The following is a 26,103-nucleotide window of genomic DNA, read 5'->3' on the forward strand; positions in this document are numbered from 1 at the left end:
GCTTTCACAAAACAAATCTTACAAACATACAGCAATATACAACAGATCAAAAACAGTATTCTTACACTTTCAAGAGTCATGAAACATATGAGAATGAAATTAGACAGCAGAAATACAGCTATTACAAATATGTGACCACTAGTGGCCAAGAAGTTTTGTTTTGCGAAATCTGAGAAAGCCAACCTATTTCAAACATTTTCATCCTCTAATGACCCTGTGCCCAATTTTTATCTGCAGTTGTAATGGCAGCCTATTTCAGTGCTTAAACAAGAACCAGGTGTCTAAGTGTTCCAGTGTAAACCCTCACAGAGGTACATGATGTAACATTCCTTTAGTGATAGCATGTTTTTACATATACTTTATGTAGTTAAATTCAAGCTTTGTGTTCCCTGCACTACAGTTTGTGTATACTCTTTTCCTGTGCTCTCCTACGTAATCAACTAAACCAATGTCTTGTCAAGCCAACTACCACTAGCATAAACCTAAAGAGAAACATGAAATTTGAATGCAGTTTAATCAACTGACTCAGCACACTAAGACAGGACATTTACAAAACAGTATTAACATACACATTTGACAAACAAGAAACAAGAGAAACCAAAGGCAAGAAATGAGCTTATAGCTCCCAGATTTACATTCCTTGAGGCACATCATGAGGTGCAGGGTTAGGTGAGGCAATATAGCTGACTTGGTGCAGTGGTCCAGAACTTACAGCATTAGTAATCTGTGGAGAATTTCCATACGGTGGATTTACTGGATGCCAGGCACTAATGTACCGATAGGCAGGTACTAAAGAATCAAACCCAGGAAGAGATTGCTGGCTGAAGGGGTCTGAAACGACTGGATAATATACCGGCCCATAGGACAGGGGTGGAGGCTCTGCATTTTGAAAGTTACCTTAAAAAAAACAAACAAAACCACAACAATACACACACTTACCATACTTTACCATATCAATGGCCTTTTTATGCAGACTTTCATGACCATAGACACAGCATTATTTTGATGGCCAAAAGGGAAAATCCATTTAGATGACAATTTTATGCCCATATACATCCCTCCTAATGGAGGGGTCAAAATCATTTTGGGTCCTCAGTTAGACTAGAGGACAACTTGCTCATGTTAAACCCTATTCAAGAATTGCTTAGCAGCATTCTGCATTGGAGTAGCAGCTTTTTCAAGAGGGACTCTGGTAGAGAGCTAATATATTCTTCCCCTATTCGATCTCTGACCATATGACACTAATCTATGCAAAAGAACCACCCTATCTGAACAGGCTGAAGCATTATCAGAACAATAAGCCTGTATGCCTCTGAGCAACAGTTTTGTTATGATGCGCTGCTTTCCAACACTGACTGTTTGCTATGTTCCATAGATTTTAATGAGCTAGGCACCTAACCTTTTTGACATGTTCTTCCTCATTTAATACAATCCTCCTATTTACTGCCAAGTGTATCTACAAGCTTGTTACAAAGCTGCTAGGTGAAACTAAGTTTTGCTGTAAATTTTACGCACAGCAAGGGATACAGTTATCTCTTGAGTAGCCCTATTGCTAACAGCTCAGCATGTTGAGCCTAAAACCAAGGTTTGCAACATCTTCCTTTTAAAAATTCCCATGGAAGTAGCACTGCTCAGTGCTTGCCAAAACTCAACAATCTCCTTCACTTTAAATACAGGCATTCTGGTTTGATTCCACAACTGTTTGCTTATCAGTAAGCAAAGAGATTCCTTCGCAGTTTTAGAAAAAGTTCTCCCAAGTTAGCATACCTAGTACAGACCTAGAAAGGGTTACTTCTTCCTTTTCATGGCTTTAGAAAGCCCTTGACACATTGGTGGCTACACCAGTGACTCTGACATACTTTAAGTAGTACCACAGATGGCAGAGGAACTTGTGATAATCCCTTACAAGGTTTATTCTATGTCCTCCCAACCTCACACTTCTTACAGGATAGCAAAGCTGCAGGCAAGCAGCTCCCATGGAGCAGTCATGCTCTGAAAACCTATTCCCTTCACTTCTCATTAGTTGTCTATGTGGTCTTATACTCAAATACTAACCATTTGCAGGTGCTTCCAAGGGAACCTGGTGGACTTCAGTTCGCCCAGCATCAGTGTAGAGCTGAGGTACTGACTGATCTAGGACAGGAGCTGGCTCAGCATATGCTGGATAAACTTCCACAGGTGATGGTGGCAGCACTGGCTGTACATATACCATGGAAGGCCAATAGCTCTGATGGCAATACTTTGAGAAAAGGAAAAAAAAATACAAGGTCATGCATACAACCACATACTTTCCATCCCTCCTCCAAATCACTACTAGTTTCAGAACTAAAGTTAGGAAGAAGTGCATTTTTGCCTTCCTATCCCCTTAACATACTACACACACACCAAAAAAACCCCAATACAGCCTACCAGAAAAGGTATTGCAATACCTGCAGCAATAGCCACCTCGGTTCCACAATGCTGTTGTGTCAGAAATCTTTACAGAGAAAGAAGATTTCCACCTATCGACTTTGTCATATTCAAAGAGATTTTTCCTATTTCTTCAGTCAAAGCAGCTGACATTACTTCTTTTAATTCCCTGAGCAGCAGCACTAACACTGCATATGACTGCTGGTGCAGAGACAACTCTTCCACAGAGCAAGAGTTCCCAGAACACAGAGAAATGGTGCTAACCAGTCTGAACACAGCTGTACAAGTCCTAGAAGACTCAAACCACACATCTCTAAATGGTCTTTGATGTCTTGTCTAAGTACACAAATTTTCTTAAGAATGGCTCAGGTTCCTCCCCTTATCTTCACGGAAAGAATAATATTTATCCACCATCTTCTGCAAAAACAAAAACAAAAAAACCACCACCACAACCCAAAGTAAAACAACAAAACGTACATACTAGCATGCTTCACATTTTGAGTTAGAACTTCACTTCCTGAACTATACTTTAATCTCCAGCAAGTAAGCCTATACATATTAATAGCCAAGGGCACAGGATGCACATTCAGCACACTTGGATGTCTTAAATACATCCGTACATTTGTCAAGAAAAACAGCAGTTTTTACAGGCAATTTACTATACTCATTTTAAAAGCACTTACTTGCAATCCCAGATTAAAGTAATACCGCAGGACCTTTGTATCTGTAATTAAAGGATATGACATTAAAGAGCAGAAGAGTATAAACCGAGAAGCAAGAGGAATTTACACATGTAAGAGCATTTTATTTTAAATTACTCTTACTTAATGAATAAGAGTATTTTAGCACTACTTTTTTGAGGGTAAAGAATGTATCTTGAATATAAACAGTTGTTAAAACTAGTTTATCTTTTTATGTTAAACCAGTTAGATATTTGTGCAATAGTAGAGCATGTGTCTGACCAACTTATTATCAAACTTCAACAACTACATTAGCTTTAATGTTAGTTTATTCATCTTGATTACTCAAGCAATAATTGTCAGCATTGTTACAAGTCTCCACTGTCTAAGCAACTAGGACTTCAGCAATTCTGGCTTCCTGTTAAGGCTGGGTTTTTAGAGGAAAAAAATATTGTCAAATAAGAATTTGATTATGAGCCCCTAAATTAAGTTGACCACTAAAAGCACTCCCTCCCTTCCTCACATACAGAAATGAGAAAGGGTTTGGAAGCATGCAGACAGGCAGGAACAGCCTTCTCATACACCAGTGGCAATCAACCCCCAGAGTACACACGCGACACACTCTGCGTACACATTGCAAATACCCGTACTGGGCTGGCACATGAGACTACGGGCCAACTCCACAGAGACTCCAGCTTCACGCTGCTTCTGCCCAGCGTGAAGTCTGGCTCTGCCACTATCTCCATCTTCAGAGCTTTGTGAGCAATGACCACAACAACGTGTCAATGGGGACAACACATGCAGCAATCCTAAGACGTTCTGACCTAGTTTTGGGGGTCCCCCCAATTGTTATATCAAGTCAGAAAATGGAAGGGGGGAGGAATAAGGAACATGTTCCTTCCTTCCCCTTCCTCACAAGGATACCCAGTTCCCTGCTTTCTTGCAAGTAGTCTTTTACTTCTGTCTTCCACGTACTGAATACTTTGCCCCCAGGCAAATAAACGATATGCTGAGAAGCAACCCCAGATGCGTGGAGGAACTTTGAAACCACTCTCCAACAGGGTTCTGAACTTGGAAATGCATTTCCAACTGTCCAAAAACAGTGAAGCAGTTTTAAACCTTTAAAGTTGACCATTGAAAGGAAAAAAAAAAGAGAGCACATTTTAATTCTATGATGCAGTTCTGGAACTATGCATGAGAAAAATTGTTGATTTCTCAGATTCAAATACAAGTTTGTTTTAAAGGCTCAGCTATTGCACAGCAGTAGGTTTGCATGTGCGTTCACACACACAGACTTTGCTTTAGTGCTGCTGGGAGCTAAAAGGGAAAGCAGGGAGACAAATCAAAAGGAGCGAGCCACTAAGGGCTTCAACTTAGCAACATCTCCAGAGTTACCATATGTACCATCTTCTTACCACTTACCCCTACAGCAGGGCCTTGGCTCCTCATTGCTTCCCTGTCCACCCATTACCACACACGTACGCTTTCCCAGCCCTGCTCTTCTACAGCACTGTGCGTCATATTTTGCTGCAGACAGGCACAGCATCAGAAATGCAAACCCCAGTCTTGAAATCCTCTCTTGCTGTTGCCAATTCTCAACTCTTTTACTGTTCAGCATATTTGATCAGGGCAACAATCCACACGGCTATTTTAGGAAGTGCACACAGATCATTCCTTACATCTAACAGCTGTAAGCCCACTCCTGAAAGTGCTGGTGATTTGGCTGTGACATTGACCACAGCCAGTAAAATATTAAAAATAACCCAAAGGCTCACATAAATGCCAACTTTTTAGTATCTAGCTGAAACTGCATCTACATTTGGAACAAGTTGGGTTTTTTTTAAAATCTGATTTTGTTCTTCAATTGTTTATGCAAATCTATGCAAAACAAGCATAAGAGCTGAATGAAACAGCTGCTTCATAGCAGTGATAACAGTACAAAGGAAGAGCTGGGAGACTGAAGTAACAAACCGATACTGGAAATACTGACGTCTGCGGAATGCTGGAACAGAAGCCAGTACAGTAGGAGACCAGTTTTTGTTTATATTCCTCTTTAGATGTCTAGAAATCAAGTCAATCTTCAGTAAAACACGACTACCTCATGAAGCAATAGCTAAGCCAAAAAAAGTTAACCACCCTGACATGAAAAGACCATGTTGACTACTGATAAAAACCTCATCTTACAATGCATCAGGACAAAAATCATGATAAAGTTTTTACTGTGCTGATTGGAAGCTCTGGTCAATCCTGAGCACTACTGCAGTCTCTGGAACACAGTAATACCAAGCAGTCTTTTACCAACAGCTCCTTCAAATACAAGGGAGCAGGCAAGGGTAGGACACCTAAGGTCACCCTGTTAACAAACATGTTTCACAAGCCCTAAGCTCCATTAAAAAAAAGATCCAAGAGACTCTGAAAACTGGAACAAATGCAGATGTACCAAGTAATACTAAGGCACATAGCAGGTTTTCCTCCTAAGTCCAGGACTTCAGTCTGTCAACAAGTCACACTCCCAATCTATACCAGCCCTGCAAGTATCTTTAGCAAAGTGCACAGAACTCTAGGTCAAGTATACTCACGTACTTTAACCTGCAATACTCCAAAGCTTCTGGATTTCTTAACTTAAAGGCCATATAGATTACACTACAGCAGAGTGACAACATAAATGCTACACACAATTAACTACCAACCTTAAAAATCATTAAAAAAAATTTCTAGGGTCTGTGCCAAGAAGGACATTGCCAATATTATGTGGAGTGACTCAGCTGAAGAGCAACAGGCAGGGTCTGAAGAGGTTATTAATCCACATCCACTCCAGATTCTTGTCAGTACACTTAACACCCAATTCTCCCAAGTGCTGAAAGCTTCAGTTAAAGGCATTCAACTAAAGCTGAAAACCATTAACTCTGATGTGTGCTTAGTATCATCTAGAGTGATACTACTGTAGCAGGGAAGTAGAAAACAGAATATTCAAGATTAACAAAACCAGGAATTGAGAGCACCTGCAAGAGAGCAACGTTACTGCAGAGCACATTAGCAGTACCTGTGAAAGCAGCAGGCCTTTCAGCAGCCATGCCAGAGTGTTTCAGAACCTGCCTTTTTCCAGATCAACTTCTGACAAGACAAGCATGTTACACGGTAAATGTAACTGAAAGACTCCATAGCATTTCAGCCCGAAGTTGTTCTGCAACCTACCAGATGTAGCTACCTGAACTGTAGATATCAACAGTAGCTCTTTATCTTATCTGAAGTTAGCCCTCTAGGATTAGGACACTGAGGAAAGTCCCACACAGGGACAACAGAGCTACTTTAGATGGCAGTATGTTGAGTCAAGCATGAAAACAATGGGCATTACCAAAATATTTTATGCTCCATCTTCAAGTAACAGATTTTGGAATGAAAGCTCATGCAATAAAAGCTGCAACTGCCATATATCTGAAACACAGTCACTTAAAAGGATGGGTCTTTTTTAGGGGGGGAGGTGGGAAGGAAATCAAGCCAGACAATTATAGTGAAACTACACTTTTCAAAACAGTGTGAAAAGAAACACTTGAGATTTTGCAGACCCTGCATATATGCAGCCAGTTCTTTCCCTCACTCACACCCCTGAATAAAAAGCTACTCTCTATACCAATAGAGAACATAGAAGATTCAGGAACTTGAATTCAAGGTAGCAAGTCTGATAAAATCATGTCATCTGCTGTATCTATACATGGCTACTAGCATAAGCCAGCTATGATGCACACACTTTCAACATATCCAGAGTATGGGGGCATATTTAAAAAGCCCATGTACTTCAACCGGTGTGCAGAGATATACCCACTGCTTGAACAACAGAAGTCATAAACAGCCAGCCAGTTTTGTACTGCTGCTCTTCAAAGCAGACTACAACTCACCTGTAGCTTGGCCCCACTACTGCCAAAACTAGCCTCCCCCCATGCTCCCTGCCGGAGCAGGCAGAAAGAACTGAAGCTGTTGTACACGATGCAGTAGCAACGCAGGTAACCATAAATGAACTCCAACTCACATCCAGAACATTTCTGCTCCAGTCTGAGCACTACACATTAGGACAAGCTGAATCTTGCTGTCAAGAGGACAAGCAGGCTGAATAGCCAAGTTTTCTTTTACAGCTCTTCTAAGTTTTTAACCCTTATGGCAGTTTGAGCCAATGCACTGTCAAAAGACTGAGCAAGGGGACACACACAGGGCAAAGCATTTTCTACAGTTGTCCAAAACTACACACAACCAACAACCCTTATCAGCTAAGACAAGACACTGCATCACAGAACAGTTTTTAAACTAATTTGGGCCTCTTGAGATGTGTGTAGTGACGCAACGGTGGCATGCTTGGGCCTCAAAGCATTCCCCACCTAGAGAAAAACAAGTTACATAGCATAACAGCAAGCAGTACTGTTATTCCTCTAGCTGAGAGGCACTTAGCTTGCGATAAGGACAGCAGACAGCTTGATCTTTGACTTAAACAAAGCTCTCAATTACAGGCTCTATTTATGCCTTGTGAGCCATAAACATGACAGAATGAGGGGATAAATTAGTAACAGGAAAAAAAATACCAAATATGCATAAGACTGTTGCACTGCTTACCAAGCTTGGCAGTCTGATGCAACCTTGCATTGTATGCTGATATTCTTAAATCGCAAGAACAAGTTGAGTAAAGATTACCACTTTTGAAATGAAGTCCATGTTCAGCTGATAAAGCTGAAAGCTGCTTCTGAGCTGCTCTGCTGGTAGGTACTATGTTGCTGTTTGCATGCTCGCTGCTTAATAGCCAAAGTGTACCTTAAACACTGTCATAACTGATGACTGTATACAAAAAGGCTATCCACCCAAGGAATAAGACGACCCTACACTTTATCCCCAGTTTATGATACCACAGAATGACATCTTGGAGCCATACAGGAAAAAAACACAACACCCCACTGAACTGTGCAAGAGCACAACTTTGTAAGTACACAGTTTTGGGTTTTTTTTTTAAATCGGTATATCAGAAAAACAATTACTCCACCAAGAACCAGTATGATATAGGCCAAGCACCCTCTCCCTTCGTATTCATTTTTTTAGGATGCCATCTAAAGCCACAGTAATCACATACGAGTCAGATATGAACTTGCTATTCAGAACTGGGCATTAAAACATTTTCAGCATAAGCATTCGTAATATTATTTCTCACTCCCCGTGAGCTGCAAAGAGCCATTTCTTCTCACTGTAGGTATTCTGTTAAGTTTCCATGGAGAACACAAGTCAGAAGTGTGCCAAAAAGTAGCAATTGTGAAAGCACAAAATACTGTCATTACCTCGAGGCAGATCACTGCCACTGGGATCACAAGAGTAAGGTGGAAGAACAGCACCACCTTCACCCGCCTCACTGACTGGAGGAAGAGGAGCTGAATAAATTGGGAATGGCACTGAAGAAACTGCTACAATTAGAAAGAAACACAAGTCAAGTCAAATTTGCAAGGGCATGTCAAATAAACAAGATGCTAAGTTACACAATTAAGCATGCACTTCTTTGTCATCTCAGTGCCCCTAAAAGCAAGCTTTAACAAAGTTTTCTTTAGTAATCACTTTAAAAGAAGTCCAGAATTTTAAAACCAGATGGGAACGTTCCAGTCTCACAAGCCTTAACCTTGTATCTATCTGCAAGCTTCATATTCCAGCTAAGAATAAATGTTCTTTTCAATCATTTCTCCATACTAGAAGGCAGGCCAGACTTTCCTTACATAACTGTCTGTCCTACAACAACAGGGAACAGACTAATCACTTTAAGTCATCCGAAGTGTGACAAGCCCACAAAAATAGGGGAAGGTTCAAGACGTTTCAGGCCAAAAATATTTTGGACAGACTACTATTAAACATTCATTAGATGGCCCACACCTCTAACACACCAGCAGGTTATTTGTAATGGCATCAGCAAGTAGACAGCTCAGAGAACTGTGCTGACTAAACTCTCATGCAGAGTGGAAAAAACCAAACTAAGGAGAAAAATGGAGAAGAGAAGGGAGACAAAGTTGAGCAGAATTGAAGGTGGAGGGTTTTTTGCATGCTAAATAAAGAGTTATAAAGAGGACTTTTCATGTCTTCTGTAAAAAGGGAAAAATAATTTTTTCTTAACAGACATTTCACAAGAACAAAGTAGATACAGCATTTCATGTGCTAAGTGCACCATGTGACAAATCACAAATTTGATCTCCTTGCATAGACATAACTAAGCACAGAAGTTCACTAAAGGCCACAAAAATGAATCAGACATTTGTGTGGATCCTGAACCATCATAGCCAGTGACGCTTTTGGAAGGGACAGTAAAGCCTCAGGACCAGTATCTCAACTCAAGGAAAATTAACTGTAGGAAACAGGGGGAGAAGGGAGCTGCCATGAAATTCTGCCTTCTGAAAAGAACTTTCAAGTGAAACTCTTGGCATTGATGACTAAAGGTGGTGAGGGGGGAACCCAAAGCAGACACCTCCAGTTCCCATGCAAATTCAGGGGCAACTGTCCCCTTCAAAACATGAAAGCAAGAAGTCAGCAGTGAAGTTACAACTACTAAGTCACTTTAAGGCAAAGCAAGTGATCCTTTTTTGTTTTGTTTTAAAGCCTTTTAACATTTGTCTTGCATAGGTAGGAAAAAATAAAGTGGGAGGGGAAGATGTAACCAAACCCTTAAGACATATCCAAGTCCATTAGCCACAGTATGCACACTCTACCTGGCCTCCCTATAGAAAGGGGAGATACTACGACTGGCTGAACTGCTGTTTGTGGGGGAACTGCTGTTGTGACACTGGCTGGAGTGGAGGCAGCAGAATTTGAGGAGAAGCCTGTAGCTGGAGCAGCATAAACACCTGTTGAGGTTGAGATTGCTGCAGAGTTCACCAACACCTGGAAAAGAGTCAGAGTATTCAGCAGACTGCCTCTACAACTGGCTTTGACAAAGGCTATTGAAATATCACACAGTTCAAAAATTCTCATTTCACATAAATGCATTTTGGAAGTCCTAGCTGTAAAAGGCAGCTAACTATCCCAGTTCTCTCAAAATTGGCTTGAAAATACCGGTTGAGAGTTGCAGACACCTGCAAGGCATCTTCTCACCCTTCTGTTTTGCTTATATTTATAGGGAATTGTATTCTTTGCTACAAGATGCTGTAACAGGCAGGCAGAGGGACCCCACACTCTGACACCAACCAAGTGGAACATCACCTCTCCACAGGGCTACCACAATAAAGTTTAGATACTACCTTCTGGGGATAGCTGTAGGAAGCAACTCCATCTTGAGGCGACACAGAGACTGGCCCTTCTTCCTGAAAGGAATCCAAAGCAAAGCACGGTCCACTTAAGAGGCAAAGAAGTCACAACGCACACACATCACACCCCTAAATTTTTTTGTTTATTTATGGACTATACACACACACAGAGAGGATCTTTTGAACTCGAGCAAAAGCAGTTTTATTCCAACATGCACAGGACTGGCTTTCACACCCACTGTAGACCAGTAGGTGACTAAAGATTTAGTTTCAGATTTAAAAAAAAAAAAAAAAAAAAAGATTTATATATTCCAAAGTCAGTTCTATCAGAGGTGAGATCTCTCCAGTCCCACAGTGGAGGAATAAGACTAACTGGAATAGGTCTCGAAGGGTAACATGATAAAAGCAAGTGCTGTCTGGAACAGAAGAAAAGTAAACAGAACTCAAATACACACTTTCTCTTTGCAGAGGGGAAGGTGGAAAATCATTAACGTATCTAGTACAATTCAGACTGTACTTGCAGACTCAGACAAAAACCTCACCATTTAGGGAGGAAAAGGGGAGTAAATATATAAATGAAACCATCATGCCTTTCTTCCAAAAGAAGTCTCTGACCTGCTATGTTAAGCCTACATCCAAGGACAGTTTCTATGAAGAACGTCACACACTTCAAGGATTCCTAACCTGAACAGACAGTGACTAAAGCTTACCAAGTTTGCTGAAGGTTCTGCTGAACTAAATACTGTTGGAGTTTCACAGTCGGGATCTGGAGAGCATAGGCAAAAATAACTGAAAGTAGCAGCATTAAATCTAATACTTCAGAAACTTATAAAAAGGTCATAATGAGTGCATTACCTTCACTGAGTGTTCTAACTGGTAAAGACTAAAGTTTTACTTACCTGGAGATGCATAGATATATTCTTCATGAAATTTCCCTACAAGGGAGAGAACAGGAAGCTTTGATTCAGGGGGGGAAGAAAAAAGAGAAAAGCTTAAAGATGAATTTACCACAATTACATTTCAGTACATCCACTAATGAGCTGCTTTCATTATCACCTTGTTTTGTGCAGGAAAGGTAGAGAAACACTCAAGATATGCTTGTTTTGTTATTCCACCAAGTATCAAGGTTACCATTACCAAATTTACACCACACATTTTTAAGTGGCAACTTTGCTTGCTACAGACCTATGCAGTCTACAAGGGTGATGGCATAGCAAGCTTAAACAGAAGTGACACATTTCTATCGGACAATGAAGGAAAATAATGTGTTCACACGCATGTTCAAAGCTCACAATAAACATATTTAGAAGATGTAAGGAACCTACTTTGACAATCAACAGCACACTGAAGATCTTCTAAATCCGTCTTTTCTCTTTGCCCACTAATCCTTTAAGAACTCACCACTTTCACTTGTTTCTTCTTCCTCCTCTGAGGAATTCAGGGTCTGCTTGTTAGGTGGAACAGAGTTTGGGCCTCTCCTTGCTACCCAAAATCCTGCTGGACCATGGACAATGGGAGCAGGGCTACCCTGGCTCTAAAAAGCAAAGTCAGAAGTGTGCATTTAGAAATAGTTTAAAGCCCTTCTGTGCTCTACACACACAGCAGACACAGGCTGGCAGACCAAGCTTGCTGCAACCAAAACTTACTAGAATTACCATTTGTCTGTCCATTCCTATGCACTTTGATTGCAGTAAAACAGCTGCAGACACATTTCTTTCCTTTACTTTTTGTTCTGCCTAGCATACTTAAGGTAATTTATTTCTGAAGACCTACCACTGTCCTATGCAATCCACTCATGTTGCTCCCTCCCAGAACTTAGCCAGCTTTATCTCAAGCTCAAACAAAGCTGAAAAGGAGGGAGCAGACCCCAGACAACAGCCGAGACTGCTACCCCCAACGTATACTCCTGCGTTCCTCACCCTGAAGCATTCCCACCACACTAACAGCAGATCAGTTCATCCAAATACTCAGTTATAACGGAAAACAGGTTATCTTCAGTCACAATTAGTGAAACCCATGGGTGACTGCTGGCATAGACGCCACTGCCTGCACTAACTTGACCCACACATGCAAGATTGACTCTTTCAGAGAGCAGCACCCATCAAGGTTTCCCCACAGGACTCCTTTAACACTTCACATGCCCCTTGTCTTTATGTTGAAGTCAGTCCTTAGCTGCACCACAATTTAATAGAGTTCTCTGAAGCAGGAATATAGGATGGAGATGCTCGAGTAAAAGAAGTTTATTCACTCTTTTGTGATGGCTAAGGTGCAACTCAAAATTCTCCTCAGAAGACATGGTGACTATGAGATCGATAAAGTGTTCAGAGAGGCTTGTAAGATTTCCAAGGTTGAAGCAGAGGTGGTAAGTCAGAAGTTTCTCCCACCAGGCCTCTAGTAGGATGGCAGAGTTTTCTGCGAGATGCATCTTTCCCCAGGAAATGTAATATTCCTTTACTAAACAAGACAAGGAAGAGACAGAGAAAAGGCTTTGGCATTGACAATAACAAAGTCACTGAATGAACATGAAAAACTATTCGGCAGGAGCTGCAGGTATATAGTCTAGCAATGGGGAGGAAAAGCTAGAAAGCTGTATTGATTTCATGTCGGAAAAAGAAAAGAAGTTGCAGGACAATCTGTCCCTGTTCCTTGACACTCTTGGAGGAAAATCAGAGCCAAGACTACAGTGAGAACAAATTAAAAAATGGCTGCTGCTCAAACAGCCCTGAGCAGATCCCCTCTCTCTCTCATTTAAATACACCTCCAACAGTTGTTAACTTCACTGCTTCAACACAGGAAAAAACAAAAAAATTTCAAGCCTACCACGTTTTTTTTAAAAAAAAGATCTGCTTTCCTATTCAAACACCTAAACACCAATTTCATAGCATATCCAGCTTTGTACTAGGCTTAGACTACAAACACAGGAAAAAGATTCATTTTAAAGCTTAACAATACGCTGTGCCACTTCACCTACAAGCCGACAGAAAGACTCTTCTAAGAGAAGGCTACATTTGGAATTTTCTCCCATGTCTGTAGCAGAAGAAACTGTTTTGGGAACAACGTGCTAGCCCCAGACATCACAACTATAAATTCATAGGAACAAGCCAGGCTGTCACTATACAGCTTCTGAATCTAGTTACACAAACGATAACTTACAGTGTGGCAAACAAGTGAAAAGCTTTCTCCCACAATATTTAGAGCTAGACAGACATCCACAGCACATTTGTACAGTGCATTTGTACAGCGTCCCCCACCCCCACCTTGAGAGGTTTTAACATACCCCTTGTTCATAACTTACTGGCAAAGCAGGAAAAGCACTGTCATCCTCTCCTTCAATTTCATAGAAAGTTATAGTTTCTTCTGGTCCTTGAGGCTCCTCTCCATTCTCTGGTACAAACCCATACTGACATTCCTTATTCACACACTGCATCTGACGGCGGCTACGGCTGTACGAGCTTTAAAAACAAGAAAGGAGGTCAAGAATCACCGTTATCTGCGGGTTCACCTTGGATTCGGTGCTCCATTTTAACTCTGTTCTTTTTGGAGACGCACAATAAACCCCTTGTTTCGTTCCTGTGCTGCTAACAGCCAACTCAGCCCTCCACAGACCTCTCCCACCACCCTCCCCAGCTCTTTTAGAGCAAAGTTTTGTAAAGAGGTTTACATGCACTTACCAGGACCTGCAGGAGAAATTGTCATAGCTCTGATAGCATCTCTTTCCTGGACTGGGGTAGAATGCTATTTGAGGGCCAACCATGTTGTGCCTGTTTATAAATCGGGCAGATCCCCTAAGTTTAAAGGGTAAAAGGTGCAATTACCAGGAAGTGCCTCTCAGATGGAACTCATTTGTAGTTTTACCTATTAAACAGCACAAACTCTCTCCTAACTGGTCTGCAGCAAGAACAAAGAGAAAACGAGAGGTGTTCTCGGACAGGTTCTCAAGGCTTCATACCTTGGCATCCCAAATCCACGGTTACGCCTCTGAGGATGGTAGGGTTCGTAAGGTGCCACGTTTCCACCACCCTGTGAGCAGTGAACTGGAGGAGAGCGCCCCGAAGGAACACTGTGCTGTAGCCGGGGTGGAAGAACTGGCTGACCCCTGCTATAAGCCACAGTCATAAAGACTTCCTTTCCACGAACTTTCTTAAGCATTCTCTTCCGTGTTTTCATATCCATTTCTGCAGTTTCAGTTAAGGACAGAAAAGATAGATTTACACCTTAAATAGCTGACTCCAGAGCTACGTTGTCTGTATCATTTGAGAAGAGTCCGTATTTGGACATACGGAAAAGAAAGAGCCAATGGCCCATCCCAGAAAAAGCGTGTTTCAAGTATGCAGACTTCATACCCTTATTTTGAAGGCTCAAGCGGGCATTCTAAATTATGCGCACAAGCATCTCACATGTCAATACCTTTCCAACTTCAGCTGATCAAACCAGTACTCTGTGTTAAAAATCTCTTTACTAAGGCTACATTTATTTATTTAAAAAAAAATTATCCAAATTAAAGAAATACAATCCATATTCAACTGGCTGGGGAAGCCCTAGCCTGTCCATGTATCTCTGCTAAGGCCAAATAAGACAAGCTTTTTGGATCCCAGACCCAGTCTTTATACATGGTTCTCAAGTGCCAAATTTCTTCTTGGTAATTTTGGGCAATACCAACTTTGCTATGTATTTTCAAGGGACGTGCTCTTTTGCAAAGGCAAATTCATTCCTCTGTCTGAAGGATCACTTTACATCAAACCCCTGCAGCGACCACGTTTTAGATCACAGGCTGAATTAAATCACTTCCAATATCCAAAGACTGCTACTGTTAACTGTCATGGGCGTCTCCCCTACTCCCCCACCCCTGGCCTCAAGGGAAGGAATACTTATGGAAACCTTGTACAAACCTATTCCCGAGAAGTATCCACCTGTTATTTTCTGATAGGTTCCTCCTTTTCGGCTGGGAACCATATTCCAAGCAAGGACAGGTGCCACTTGTGTCACTGGTTTTAAGTTTGCCAAAGGAACTATATGCCTACATGAATAACACTGATGTTAGCAGTGCCACAAGGATACGCTGTGCGTAGCCACACAACAACATAAGCCAAAGCAACATTACGACAGAAGAAAATAGAAAAACCCACAAACTTAAGTGTGTAGGGAGGTTGTGGAAATAAAAAAAAGTTTCTCTGACACCAAGCACACGACTGTTACTTGTTTATTAAAAAAGGCAAGCTAGGATTTAGTCTCAACACTATTGATTTCCTGGGTCAAGTCTTTCCTCCCTGCATTTATATGCCTTCAGAGGTCTACGGGGAAGCATTTGACAACACAGAATTTTTGCAGTATGTCATCAAGCTGAATTCTAGGTTTGGAGAAGGGTGATTACTTTGAACAGCAAGGTGGAGAAAGTAATTAGACTCACCAGAAGTACCAATTATTTAGTTGTTTGGATACAACATAAAAACTCCAGAGAAACCAACAGCAGAGGGCAATTTGCTACCCGTGAATTAAGCCCAAACCACAAAGATCACTTTCACATTCCAGAGAAGAGCGAGCAGCAAGATTTCACAGAAAGCATTACAATAATGATTTTTGTCATTAGAAATCCAAGAGAAAAAATTTCCTGCAATATTCTATTTGAAGAGTGATAGCCAACAAAGGAAGCAAACCCTCACTTTGTAATTAAAAGCCTAGGTTCTCTTTTCAAAGTATCTTAACAATCTTATTTTAAGCATCTATGAATACACAAACTCAACCAGAAACAGTTCAAACACAAAGTCATTGCCAGACTGCTTACTTTTCTGCCAGCTCCTCAACGAATACCGTCAACGTGTTGCCATCCTGTCCGACTTCCTGGATATGAGCATTGTAATACTTACCTCCAGGCTCCAGACGTACCTGGAGAGAGAACACGGGAAGCTCTAAAAAAGCCAAACAGTATCAGGGGATTCAGAATACAGTCTACAAACCACTAAATAGCAAAGGCTGCTCCGAGCTGATCATACGTTACTGAGTTAGCCCAGGAGTCTCAAATGCTTCTTCAAAATAGCAGGCAAAATAAAGAGCACTGTACTAACTCGCAGGGGACAGGGGAGAATCGGTCTTGTGAGTGACTGAGAGGTAAAAATGTACCTGCTTTCTAACTTATTTTTATACACTGTGTCAAGCACATAAGTACCAAGGAAGACTGCTATTTAAGAACTTGAGGAGAATAGAATATAAAACAGGAAATTGAAAAGGAAAACTCTGCTCCACTAGAAACAAGTAACTGAGTGAATCATCAGCACTACCTCAGTGATAAAAAAATAAGCCCTCGCTACATATGACATTGTAATACAAAGAAAGCTGACCTTCCTTTCAACATCTCCTAGCCCGATCATGCTACTCCTCCGTTTTTAGCTCTTCCCTTTCTATTTTATAAAGATATTTGCTACATTACTGTTGAGAAGCGGAAGACTGTCCAGACTTGTTGGTGACCCCCAGTGAAAATCTAGCAGACAGGTACCTCAAATGCACACCCTATGCATTTTGAGCTCTAGGTCTAGAACTTCCACACTCACAGAATGTATATCATTAGTGTGCAGTGAATTTCCAAGCACTTTTCCTTCATGCTACCCAATGTTTAAAGGTAGATTTTAGAAAGAAGTAAAATTAAAAAGAAAGTCAGATTAATAGCTACAAGGAAGAGTATGAGAAAAGCCTTGGAAAATTCTATGAAGTCAAATGATTTTATGGCTTACCACAGTCCATTTAAAGCAGTTTTAATAGTTTATCATAACTGAGTCTCCTTTGAGTACTAACCTGACACTTGTCTCCTAAATAGTACTGTCTCCCAGCAAACACCATGTAGTCAGTTTTTTGAAGCTCTAAAAATAAATGAATAAATAAATAAAAAGGAAAAAGCCTTTATGTTCTTTCTTCACGTATCCTACAAGTACTTCATGACAGCATCCAACTACAAATTACAGGCCAACTGAGTTAAATATTTCCTATGCATAGCTGAACATTCCCCATAGCAATGGTGAAGTAACTGCAGATGTTCTTATAACGGACCATAACCAGGCTAAGTCACAGGGGATCAACCATATCTAGATAATACACTAAGTAGCACTACTACTACAATACTACAACATCTTTTGTGATGGTACCGAGTTAATCCTGCATTTAATACCAATCCTGGTATTAAGAATGTTAGACATGCCTTGTCTTGCCAGAGTACTGGTGGCACTTGGCAAAAATGAGATGTCATCCAGACTAAACTAACATTGCTTAAAGTCTCCTTGCTGCTAGATTTCAGTAGGTTTTTCTCCATTCCTTGCCTGGATTTTCTGCACGTCAGTCCTCTACATAGATAATGAGTTACTATACTCTGTTCCAAGAATTGTAATGACCCTCATTACTGCTTATGCAGTTGTAAAATACTGGAGTTCTCAGTATGAAAAGCACTTTGGGTCAGACATCAAACACCACTTCAAAACTTATCTTTCTTGGTAACTTCTTGCTTTACAGATCAGCCATAGTGTATGCCAAAAAGCAGCAACCTATCCCAAGCCACGAAGACCATGAAATCTCTCCAGAATCTTCAAGCCCAGGAGAGCTGGGAAGCAAGAGAAGACTCATCTCATTTGACAGATCTCAATGCTAAATTTGAGATCTTTATTATTATACAACTCTGAAGCCAAAATTGTGCTTTAAACAGCAGAAGTCCTTGCACACATGCTGCAACAAAAAACTCTCAAATTTGAGTGACTTCCAATACAACAGAATGGTAAGAGTTCTGTACTCTGCTTCGAGTCCTCCTGTACTATAGTCAGTAAGTAGCAGAGGTCAGATTTTTAGCAACCTTATCACCGTTACACAGTGTCAGAAGCAGCGTATTTCATACTTTGAAATGAAACCAAGAAACCAGTTATTAGCAAGAGGATGTACTACCTACAAGTATCTGCTGGGTTAACCAGTATCCTTCACATTTCAGCTGTGAAGAAACAGGTGACATAGGCCTCAGATTAATAAATTTAACACTGAGCCTAGCACAGAAAGAGTTGCTTGTTTTTCCCTTTTTAAAGATACCTTTTCTGCTGTCCAGCCAAACATCAAACTCCACATTTCGATAGATCTCAGGGTCCAGTGCCTTTAGCACTTTATAAGGAACAGGCATCTTTGATGGATTTTCTGGAGGCTAAAAGCAGAGTTGAAATGGAGCATTAACAAGTGCATTTAACATGTTCAGCATCGTCTCTATCCTATCAGCATCTGTGGACCATTTTAAGATGTACACAGACTATTCTCCAAAATCTTCACTTCCACTACATTTGCCTAAAAACTAAAGCTCAAGAATACGGAAACACATTTACGCATTCAGAAGTTGAGCAAACAAACTTTGGAAAGGTTAGAAACAGGCTCAAGAGTAACATTTGGCATGTTCTTTACTCAAACACCCCCCCCGCCCCCAAAGGAAGCTGACCAGACCAATGAAGCCATCGCTTCAGAAGTTGGTGGGAATTTTAGTTATTATATCTGAAAACAGGTTCCTATAGTTTCTAAAACTGTTCCAAAGTGATTTATACTGTGTTCAAAAGTGAACTGATTTAAACCATTTCTGGGAAAAACAAAGAGCAGACCAGGAAACATCTGCTCCTTGCTCCATCTTTGGGGGAAAAGAAAAAATATTAGCTGGAGAAGAACAAGAGAATCTCAGAAAGCAAAAAGGCTTATCCAATTTAACAGAAACTCAAGGGCAAAACCAAAAGACAAGCAGATAGAAGAAATAAGCCACCCACTTCCCAAACAATCATTTTAGAAAAGTGGAAAAGAGGGTTTAGCCCTTAGCAGGGGTAGCATCATACAACAACAAACCCCACCATAAGGAATTCTTCCCTAACCGACAAACCTTTTCTTCTTCAATGCCTTGTTTGAACTTATCTTCCTGTGGATTGTCAGTATCATTGCCTTCCCAGTTGTCCACTCTAAGTAATTGAAAATAAGATTACAAAAGATACGATGCATAGTTTCTAGCCAGGATTAAAATCAACCAACTGTTCATACAATCTGAAAAAGCACCATGGTGCCATCAAGTGGTAGATTTTGCCTTAAACACTAGCCATGGCTGTAATGCAGTACAGGACAACCCTTTTCCCAGCTTCAAGAACACGACCTTTACTTGTTCCAACACCCACCCCTAAGGGCTACTGCTTGCATTAGGGAAGGATGAAGACGATCCCACTGACTGATTAAACTCTTGCACTGTCAAGTACAAGACGACACCCCGTTCCAAGTCCTATCAAACCAATGTCACCTGCAAGCATTCAGTAATGGTCAGAGGCATCCCCAAAGCCTTTCTAGGGACTCGAACAACACGGGATATGAGGGTTTCTGCAGGTACATTCTGTCTGTTCCCCTCATCCCCAGTGATCCAACAGACTTCAATAACGCCACCATTTAATTGTCTATTTGGGGTATGATTCCATTAAAAAGAGGACAAACAAGAAAATAAAGCAGAGCTCATTTTCTCTAAATACACTATTGCCTCTGCAGAGCTATGGAGACTTAGAAGAGTAGTAATAGTTTCTCACTAAAAAAAAAAATTCTGATGACTTAAGGAACAATTTTATTTACAAATAAGCTGTCATTTTACAGAGTAACACACAACTATAACATCACCAGCAGCAGAGGATGTTCAATTACGCGACACTTCCCAGCTCCAAGGAAAGCACACTCTCTTCCACAATACACTTCAGCTTTGTGTTTGTGTCATGAGATTGGAAAAACAGTTAATACCCCATGAACATTCAAAGAAACTTGGAAAAGTTGCCCTTTGCAAGGTTTTTAAATTTTTTTGCTGCCCTTTTACCCCATCCCCTTCCCAAAATACTACCTCTTTTCTGATGGATGTCTGGATACTTTTTCATGAAGACAATCAAAGTTTGCATCCTCACTTCCTACAGAGCCACTGTTTCTGTTCTTCTTGGATCCACTTCGAAACACCTCAACTGCAGACCTTAATTCTTCCTCATCCATGCCAAACACATCTTTGTACAGGATCTCATATAATACAGCTGAACAAATCAACACAAAGCTCAAAACAAATTAAGATAATACCAGATCCATAAGAACCACTGCGTTTTTCAAGTAAGTATATCTTCAGTGTTATCTACTGTTACAAGGCACTAGTTATATTAAATTCAATTAAGGAGAGGATCATAAAATAATTCAGGTGGGTAGAAGGGACCTCTGGAAGTAATTTGGTCCAATACCCCATTTAACAGATAGAATGAGTGTATGTATATATTACTACACAACAGATGAGCTTCCATCTCTCTCCTCCCCACCCCTGAAGACCAAAACACTGCCTGTAAACATATGAAAACACATAGTTCTCTTTCACAGAAAAAATTATTTCAAGTTTACCCTGGCAAATAGCAGCATTTTCCTGGAATTGTTTTGTATACACAGAGTCATAATGGCCATTGCTGGAACAACACAGTAAAATCTAGGAAAATAAAAATAAAATAATAAAAAAAAACCCCTTAAGGCTGGAATGATATAAAACCTAACTCCTTCTATTTGATATCGTAACTCATGACTACATTAGTCGACACCAACTCACCAAGAAAACAATAAATATTCTCAATATAAATATGAAAATGCTGTAGAATCGGCTTAAAACTGATCATACCGATTATATATACATATATATAAAATATATATTTATAGTACATATAAAAAACTGAATCCTATGTAAAGTCTCTAAATAAGCTTGTCTGTTATAGCAAGAACAAACTATCTATTTGTACATCATGCTGTATTAAACATGAAATAAAGAGTTTATTTCCAGCTTACCTCTGAAACCACCAACTGCTCAAGAGGTAAAATAAGTACAAGCCATTAAACGCGGTAACCCCCAAGATACGCTGTCCAAGGATCAAAGGCACATTTTGGCCTTCCCTACCTGAGGGACCAGAAGAGCATCTGCTCCTCTAGCCCTCAAGAAAGCCTTCCTCTTAAATAAGCAATATTATGCTGCCTTTTGAAAAAATGCATGCTTTCTGCAACAGATGCACTGATACACCAAGTAAACGTTTACCATCAAACCCTATCTTGGCACATGACCACAGCCAACTGCAACTGGCAGAAGCCCTCAGGCAGCTGTCAGCACACCGCCAGCAAGGATGCTTCCCAGTGAACCAGCAGGAGCTGGGATGCCAGGGCTCTTAATTCAGCATGCACTATGTCTTCTGCCAACACAAGCTCTCATCTCATGGTGAGAATGAGCAACACCAGAAAGAGCCGCTGCCTGTACATGCAGCCTAATGACAGACAGCTGCCAACACTTAATGAGAGCTCTGGTGGTAAAGCCTTCGAGGACAAACACACATTTAGACCATACTGCTTGATTTTTAAAAGTTAGCTCATTCTGGAAATAGATTAAGCTACACAGGAAACTACACAGAACAAGAAAGAAGCGCATGTAAACAAAGACAGTAATACTAACCAACAAAGAAGAACAGCTGCAGCAGCACAGATTTCAGAGCACACTAGCCACTTTGGCAAATAAAATAGCCCATACTGAAAACCATACCGCAGCAACTTCGCTGGCACCATGCCTGAGCTAGCCACGTAATTGTGTAGGCACATCTACATGACTGCAGAAAAACTAAGAAGGGTCACATGGGAGATAATACAGAGTATTTCTCCTTTATGTTCCTTCTTTTTGCCCCCAGCAGTCATTCTTGTGTAGATAAGCTGTTCCATTAGCTCCCATTCTTAACCGGACTCAATTTGTACGGCACAGAAATGAATCAGTTTGTTAGATTAATCCATTCCCATTAACTTCCCCTTTTCAGGAAGAAAAACTGCATATCTCATCCAACTTCAGGAAGAGGCCCTGGGGGTGAGGGAGAACACCTTCTCTTCACCAATATGATAAATATATCTTGTTCTGCTCTTCAGCTCAACCCAGATATTTCATTCTACCCTGTCAGATCAGTCAAATTCCCACTGAGAAGCATTTTTACACCAAAGAGATTTTGGAAACATGAAAGAATATTCTGGAATTGTGCTGTTACCTCTTCCTGCCAAAATTAAACTTCTTTCCAATAATGAGCTGGAGTAACAAAAAAGATTGGCAGGGGAACAGCACACAATCCATCCCTCAGATGGGAAGCAAAACTACTCTAATTGAATTAACTGTTGTGCAAATACTGTGCTTTTTCCACGAGCTGAAGTCAGCTTTGGGGTTCTGTCCAGGTATGCAAGAGCACTGGAACTCAATTCCAGCAGCAAGTTTTTACAACTAAGCAGGACTGCAAGTAACTAGGATTCAGGAGTAAGGGTAGGAAATTGCCTCACTTCTCACCTTGCCTCCAAAGGCGTTGTCTGTAGCATAAGTGGGTGGCTTTCCAGGGTACCGGTACAGAATAAAGTCTCGCCTAGGTAAGCGGAGGGGGGGGAAGAAAAAGACTTGAAAGAGCACACTTTTAGTAGAACCATGTTATGAAGAAGTTTGCAGGGAGCTGTTCAGAGAATCCGCTGTTGGTCTATAGAAAAATCAAGTAGAATACTTTTCCTGATAAATGAATGCTACCATACAGCAATAGCTAGATGAGCAAACACCACCCATCTTAGGGGAAAAAAAAATTATCTGGGAAAGACCATTATATTTAGTCACAGATTAGGTCAAGTGCTTACGTTTATGGCAGGGTGCTCAAACACCAAGACAATTAAGTCTAAGTGATTTAGTCACCCTGCAAAAGGACTAGAGCCTCAGTACAGGGAACTAGTAACTCGTGCAAAACTTCAGTTTGCTCCTTCAGTACTGGAACAGAATGAGCCTGCAAAGGGAGGGTTCTTCCTTCTACCACTGGAAAGCCAGACTGCTTGTTACAGGATAGCAGCATTTTTAGCACGACAGCAGCACCTGGGCAGCCTTATGTTACCTTTGAAATAAACACCAGGGTTTACACACCAAGTAGGGCACGTACTCCTCACTACCAAAGCTTTCAAGAACACCTGCATGAGTTTTAGTCATGCTTAGAACTACCACACAGTGTTCCCACTACACACAGCTCCTTGTTTTTTCCCCATAATTCATCCTTCAACCACTAGAAGGAAACACTTGACTTTGAAGTTCAACATTAGCAAAAAGATAACAAATAAACATCTCTGGAAACTGACCCTCCCCTTAACTCACACTATGAGAACAGGGGCTATGATGGCACCCATTCACATGTCAGTTTAATTAACTTCACTAGGGTAGCGTTTCTCACCATGTTTCACACATTACTATCTCAGCAACAAACAAACAAAAGGTTCTGGGGCCAGAACCCAAACACCATCAAGGCCAAAACAAAGCGAAATTTAAGGAAGAGACACTTACTTGTACATCACTGATAAAGCACTCATTTCCAGCTGGCCAGCACTTTCCTATGCAAGATTGTGAGATTACATGAAACAGCAGAGCCATCTTCAACACTGAGAACTCTATTTAGCTCCCTGTAGCATTAAAATACCTAACCAAACTCATCAGTTCATTAAAACAATCAATGCATTGAGAGTTAAGATATTAGGCTTTCCAGAGGGGAAAAAAAAAAAGTCTGCAACATGGGATGGCCATGATTACCAAGCTGAGTAAGATGGAGCTAGTTCTGGCAGCAACTCAAACACATCAGTCAAGGCACATCTTTTTAATTAAAAACACCACATTTGTTTCAGAGACTGCTCTATTCACCATACTTATTGGTTAAAGTCTCAAGAAATAAAATTTTGAACTCTAGTATTCGAACCTGGGGGTAAAGGAAGAAGCAAGGGATTGCAAAGCCTAATAAACATTTGATACGAAGCACACTCCACGTTTTGCTTTTTCCTTCTTAGAGAAGAACTGCAATTGTGAATAAGGCCCACGAGAGGCCTCAGCTTTACTGTCCAGTCTGCACAGATTGCTCCTTTGCATCAACACAAACTCCCCACTAAAACTGATACTGTTTATACATGTGAATATTCAGTACAAACCCATAGTATTACCTACACAAATGAGACCCCCAGGAAAAAAAAACCAACCACAAACAACCCCAAGCCACCACATTTTAAACTATCACCCAATTACTTTCCTGTTCTAGTCTCTGTAAATTTTAACCTCTTGATAAGTATTAGATCAGTCTTACCTTTGGATCTCCTAGTCGTTCAAGGTACTTCTCAAAGGATCCTTCCACATACTTTCAACAAAACAAAGAAGAAAACAAAGAAGAAAACAAATATAAAAACATAGCCAGTTGGAAAGCAAACTTAAAACACTACACCACACATTACTAGCTGTTGAACAGGAAGGGGCAGGGCAGGGGGCACAGACACTAAACTTGGGACTACTCTGCCAGTTCCTATCATTTTTGGGTTCTGAAGGGCTGTGGTCTGATTCGGGGTATGACTTCAGATGTTCCCTGCCTTAAAGCATGGGAATGACTTGGGGTACCATTGTGGAAATACCAAGAGATCCTAAAAACATTCAGAGCATGAGTCTTGAGAAGCACTCAGCGACTCACCTCCCTCCTAGATTAGATTAAAGCACATAACTGTGATTACTAAGTGCAATTACAGGGGGAAAAAAACAAAACACACACACAAAACCAAACAAAAAAAACCCCCAAACATCCCAATGCCATGCAAAACCATGCTGCGCACACACCCGCACACAAAACCAACCAACCCAAAAAAAACCCCACCCCACCAAAACAAAAAACCCCAAACCCATGACTTTATGCCATGATTAAACACACTCTGGAGTTTTCCACCATCTTTTGGTGTTTTTTACTCCAAAATCCTACATATTTCCTACCTACTAAGTTCTGCAATGGCTGCTCCACAGAGAATATACTACACAAATAACCATCACCCTACTGATTACTGGGGTATTAGCAACTTGTTTGATTTCAGGAACTTCAGAAATTCCAAATCAAAGTCAAATAAAACTTGTGCGTTTGCAACTCAAGTAAGGTGAGCAAGCAATCACCCTGCCATTTCTCCTCTCTTCCATGTATCAAGCCTGGCAAAGCATGCCGTATTTTCAGTGCACGTGTGTTCGTGGGTATGTTTACAGCTAATCCATTCACCCCCTCCCACGCTACTTCCTAACTACGCGTGCAAAACTGCCTAACACACACGTTACTTACAGATTCAAACTTATGCTGGTGTTGCCTCATAAACAAGACACAAGCTTTCCTAACGTCCATGTGATGAATTTGAGATGAAAACAGCTGAAAAAATAAAGGCCATGAAAGAATGAAGGAGTAAACTGCAGAGTTTAATTTATGCTTCGCGTTAGGCTTGTTTTACTCACAGTTTAGGAGGACTAACAGCACCACAGAAGAGGGAGAGGAGGCACTGCGGAGTGCCACAGGCACCTGAGGGAAGAAGCTGAGGAAACCCAGGCGCCCCAGGAGCCGCCGCCCCCCCGAGAGCCCGGGGCCGATCGCTCCCTCCCCACACGCATCCCCGCCCGCCACACCTCGCTGTGGGCACCCAGGAGGGGTCCCCAGGAGCACCCCCAGCCGCGGGCCGGGAGCGGACGCCGCCCGCCATGCCAGGAGGCCCTGAGGCATCCCGGCGTCCCCCGAGACCGTCGCCAGTGCCGCCCCGCCGCCCACCTGCTCCGAGACGGCTCGGAAGAGGCAGGAGGCGTCCTTGGCCGTCATCTTGCGGTACAGCCCCAGGCTGCCCAGGTACTCGTCCATGGCCACCTCGCTGAAGGACTTCTGCCCGAAGTACTTCTTCCAGCCCTTCTGCAT

General features: G+C 41.3%; 1 protein-coding gene across 1 annotated transcript; it reads right to left on the reverse strand.

Moving 5' to 3' along the window:
- Positions 1-631: 631 nt before the first annotated feature.
- Positions 632-26,103, reverse strand: LOC142594820 (UDP-N-acetylglucosamine transferase subunit ALG13-like). The gene is made up of 22 exons (XM_075720600.1): positions 25,963-26,103; positions 25,489-25,572; positions 24,487-24,537; positions 23,703-23,749; positions 22,683-22,755; positions 20,735-20,816; positions 20,202-20,382; positions 19,218-19,293; positions 18,398-18,506; positions 17,129-17,193; positions 16,125-16,225; positions 15,232-15,359; positions 14,292-14,517; positions 13,620-13,794; positions 11,744-11,876; positions 11,242-11,277; positions 11,053-11,108; positions 9,809-9,980; positions 8,402-8,524; positions 3,093-3,133; positions 2,056-2,239; positions 632-897 (listed from the first exon to the last, which is right to left on the reverse strand). Exons 1-22 carry the CDS (start codon positions 26,101-26,103, stop codon positions 632-634), a joined length of 2,550 nt encoding a protein of 849 aa, XP_075576715.1.

Source organism: Pelecanus crispus, chromosome 13 (assembly GCF_030463565.1).
Source record: "Pelecanus crispus isolate bPelCri1 chromosome 13, bPelCri1.pri, whole genome shotgun sequence".
In the NCBI taxonomy this organism is placed as follows: Eukaryota; Metazoa; Chordata; class Aves; order Pelecaniformes; family Pelecanidae; genus Pelecanus; species Pelecanus crispus.